This window comes from Octodon degus, unplaced genomic scaffold (assembly GCF_000260255.1).
Source record: "Octodon degus isolate 3935 unplaced genomic scaffold, OctDeg1.0 scaffold00072, whole genome shotgun sequence".
Taxonomy (NCBI): domain Eukaryota; kingdom Metazoa; phylum Chordata; class Mammalia; order Rodentia; family Octodontidae; genus Octodon; species Octodon degus.
Window position 1 is genome coordinate 4368702 of NW_004524648.1, and position 4553 is coordinate 4373254.

Sequence of the window (4553 nt, forward strand, 5' to 3'; positions counted from 1 at the left end):
AAAAAAAAAAAAAAAAAAAAAATCATATAAACTGCTAGGTTCAACATGAAAAACATTTCTCCCTAGGACCAGAACACATACCAGTGATGCTGTCCTTATAGTTGCAAAATGTTCTCTGTTACGATAGTGTGATTTGTGACGAGACACTTGGGGTGGAGACTGTGGATCTGAAGCTCTTGTTCTAGAGTCTCCTTCCTCTCTGTAATTTTCCTCCTCCTAAGCCAAAAAGAAACAAGAAAAAACACATAAGGTGCCTAAGATAATTTGTTCAATAAATCTCATGTGCATAACTTAAAAAGAAAAACAATAAGGGGGAAACGTCACTGTTTTATTTTCAACATACTCAGACTTATGAGAAATTATTCCCACTGTGTATGAAATAATATACACTCAGGATAAGGAAATGTATATGGCTAGATTTACACCCTACATATTACATGCAAAACAGGAAAGTTTTGATATAATTTAAAAATAAAGAGACCCACAACCACTGAACAACAGTAGCCAGGGCTCTGAGCTATCCCTGGGCGTGGGCCTCAACAAGGACCACAGGTGAAGAATGTGAGCAAACCAAGGCACAGTTCATGTCGTGGATGCCTCAAACACACCTACTTCATGCAGAACATGATCCAGGAGATGTGCGGCTTTGCCCCATACAAACAGCGGCATGCCATAGACCTGCTCAAGGTCTTCGAGGACAAATGGGATCTCAAGTTCATCAAGAAAAGGGTGGGAATGCACAAGAGAGAGGGAGAGACAGAGAGAGAGAGAGAGAGAGAGAGAGAGAGAGAGAGAGAGAGAGAGAGACAGAGACATATACCCACTATTTTATTTTATATATTTATTTATTTATTTATTTATTGTGGTACTGGGGATTGAACTTATGCTTGCCAGGCAGGTATATATGCCACTCAGCTATCTCCCTAGCTCCCCAATATTTTAAATAATACTAGTAAAAACTACTCAAGAGCTTTTAGGTTTTAGAAGAACTATAGCTTAAAACTATCTTTACAATACAATATTTTTGCTATCTGTCCAAAGTAAGAAATAAAAAACTGGCTGCAAGAACTAAAGAAATGGGCTTGGATGTTGCTCAGTGGTACAGAGATGACCTAGTGTGTGCAAGGACCTAGTTTTTATTCCCAGTACCAAACAAGTAAACAGAATGTGCTTCTCCTTGTTTATCAGTTTATCAATTGAAGAGGAAGTCAGTAAGTAGCAACCAATTGTAGAAATAATCTTTTTGTGACTGACTCCACTGTCTTTGACTAAAAATTAAAAGTAGTTTTGCCCTGAATGAGTTAATAAGACCTTTGCCATTAAAAAATATTTCAACTTCCAAGAAAACCTCCTTCTTTGAAATTATTCAGATAAAGTCAAAATTTCTTCACAGAAATTGCCATACTCACCGGTTTTAAATGGATGACAGAACTGTTGGACATCACTGTATGGTCTCCTTCCATCATGTCTAGCTCACTCTTGTCATCTGAGGCATCTGGAAGACTGTTAACACTACTGCTTTGACTGCTGGCACTGATAGACATACTGGGAATAGATTGATTACTTCCAACACTATTCACTGTTCCTGTCCTGCCAACACCATGATCTTGCTCCTAAGGAAAATGAGGTTGGGTTAAAATAATCACTCTTCTAAAATCCTGATTAAAACATTTAGTATACATAACACTTAGTATACAATTACAAGAAAGAAAGAGATCTATTGGGAGAAATACCCTTAATGTGATGAGACCTGCCAGTTTATCAAATGTTTATTTATTATTTATTTATTTATTTATTTTTGCAGAACCAGGGATTTGAACCCAGACCTTTGCGCTTGCCAGGCATGTGCTTATTCTACTGAGCCATCTCCCTGGCCCCATCAAGTGTTTATTGATAGAAACACAAACACAAATGACAAAACAGGTAAATAAGTTTTTTTAAACCCAACTGCTGATGGGGGCCTGCCCCTTAGCTCAGTTCTTTAAGTGGCTGCTTCAACAAAGCCATCAGGCTCAGGGTGCTGTGGTTGATCCCCACAACTCAAGCCAGCCAAACCTGCCCTGAGGGCATTCAGAGCAAAAAAAAAAAAAAAAATCCTTAAAGGGGCCGGGGAGATGGCTCAGTGGAATAAGCGCTTCCCTGGCAAGCGCAAGGGCCTGAGTTCAATCCCTGGTTCCACAAAAAATAAATAAATAAATAAAAATAAAATACCCAACTGCTGAGAAAAAAAAGCCATTAATCAGTTTTGGGCGATTTCTGTTACTCTCCACCCTTAAACTAAAGATAGAACCCAGGATCTAATGCATACTTCTACCACTTATATGGTGGCAATCTGCACAATGTACAGCATTTTCTCTAAATTCCTTGACATTTTTTGAAAAGCATTTCTATAACAAATCTCATGGAGATAGGCAGTTTGCTCATTTCTCAGTGACTCTCTTGGCTAATATAAACTCATTTAAAAATCCATTAAATAAGGGCCAGTCTGATAGCTCAGCAGACTACTTGCTTAGGCAGAGCACAGTGGCCAGGGTTTGATCCCTGGCGTGAGTGCTGAGATGGCAAATGAGACTGGGCATGGTGGTGTGCACCTGTAATCCCAGTGCTCTGGGAAGCTGAAAACAGAAGAATTCACTATGAGTCTGATCCATGTAGTAAGACCCCCGTAGAGCCTATCCTAAATACTGGGGGGAAAAATCCTTTAAATACTTCTTTTGGTTCTTACTCATTATTGAAGGCTTTTACAAAGTAGATTTTTCTTTCCTGAAAATATAGTCTTTAGATTTTATATCACCTTTTTTTTTTTTTTTTCCTTTTTGAGACAGGATCCCTATGCAGTTCAGGCTGGTCTTGAACTTACAATGATCCTCCTGGCTCAGCCTCCCAAGTGCTGGGATCACAGGCAAATGCCACCATGCCCGGCTATTTTATTGTTTTTGAGATAGTGTTTTACTAGGTAGTCTAGGCTGGCCTCAAACCCACTATGATCCTCCTGCCTCAATCTCCCCAGTGCTGGTATTATAGGCATGCACCACCACAGCTGGCTATCTTATTGGTAGTTCTTACCTATTCTCCTATAAATTAAGAATTATAAATTACATATACATTCAATTATAATCACAAGGATGTTTCCTAAAGTAATCTAGCAGTGGAACTAGAACACCATCTTACCATACCAGACTTCTATAAGACATACTAAAATTTAATAAATACAAACACATATATAAAGGGACTTTTCTTAGGTCCCTAATTTATATGAGATTTTATTAATTACATAACTTTACTAAAATATTTCACATATCCAAAACTGTACAAGACAATTTTCTGACTATCATAAGAACTAAAAGAATAAAATAAAGCAAAATAAAAATAGTATGTCCTGTATTTTATAGTTTATCAATTATTTAGTGATATCAAAAAACTAAGAAAAGGGTCTGGGGAGACAGCTCAAAATAAGTGCTTGCCTGGCAAGCGCAAGGGCCTGAGTTCAATCCCCAGTTCTGCAAAAAAAAAAGAAAGAAAAGTAACTATATTGTTCATGGTAGCAGAATACAAAATGATCTGTCTTAACTGGAAAGCAACAGAAAAAAAATCCAGAAAGAGGCAAAAAACAAAATATTTAGAGGAAAAAAAGGGAATAATACACATGTAATACACTTTATATGTTTATCTCCTTGTGAGGAAGCTCTGTAACATTTCTATTTCAAATCTGTACTACCATTCTCCCTAAAAGGCAATACAGAACTTCATAGTTACAAATTGAACAAAAATGCTTTTATCTATGTAATATGTTAACTACTTTGAACTTTGCTTCTCTCAATATAAGTTAATTATTTGTTGTTGGTTTTTTGTGTGTGTGTGAGGGTGGAACCAGGGATTGAACGCAGGCCCTTGCGCTTGCCAGGGAAGCACTTAATCCACTGAGCCATCTCCCCAGCCCCAAAGCCATCTCCCCAGCCCCTAATTACCTGTTTATCGAGAGGATCTCACTCTATATTCAGGGTAGCCTTCAAGTATTGTAGCAAGGTTGGTCTCAAACTTACAGTGATCCTCCTACTTCAGCCTCCTGAGTGCTGGGATTATAGGCATGTACCACTATGCCTGGCCTTAAATGAATACTTTAGAAACTTGTGCAAGGAATATGAATCACACTTCCTCTAGTAGAATGCTTAGTAACTTTCCAATGACTTGTGGGTGAGTATAGTCAACTTTCAGAGTCTATAACTTTCAAGTGGTTTCAAAAAAAGCATGTTACATGGAACTGGATGATCAGTCAAAAATAGTTCAATGACCAAGAAACATGAGACGAACTAGATAGCTTTTATCATGCCAATGTGTACTATATAAAGTGGCTGGGTTTAGAGCAAGTAACAGAGTATGATTAAATAAATAAATTTTTCTTATTGTGATAGAACCAATGTTAAAAAAACAAAACCTGGGAATTATTGATATAAAAAGTAAATTCTTGGGGCTGGTGAGATGGCTCAGTGGTCTAAAGCACCTACTTAGAACAAGCTTAGCTAAAGCACAGGGACTGCGGTTCAATCCCCCAG

The 4553-nt window shown here is 37.8% G+C and overlaps 1 protein-coding gene across 1 annotated transcript in view; it reads right to left on the minus strand.

Annotated features, from left to right (window-relative positions):
- The window catches only part of Taok1 (TAO kinase 1), a 137807-nt gene that overhangs the window by 49009 nt on the left and 84245 nt on the right, over positions 1-4553 (minus strand). The window contains exons 12-15 of the mRNA XM_023719843.1: positions 3757-3772; positions 3177-3195; positions 1410-1613; positions 82-216 (exon numbers count right to left, since the gene is read on the minus strand). Coding sequence (XP_023575611.1) covers positions 82-216; positions 1410-1613; positions 3177-3195; positions 3757-3772 — 374 coding nt within the window. The remainder of the gene's footprint in view (positions 1-81; positions 217-1409; positions 1614-3176; positions 3196-3756; positions 3773-4553) is intronic.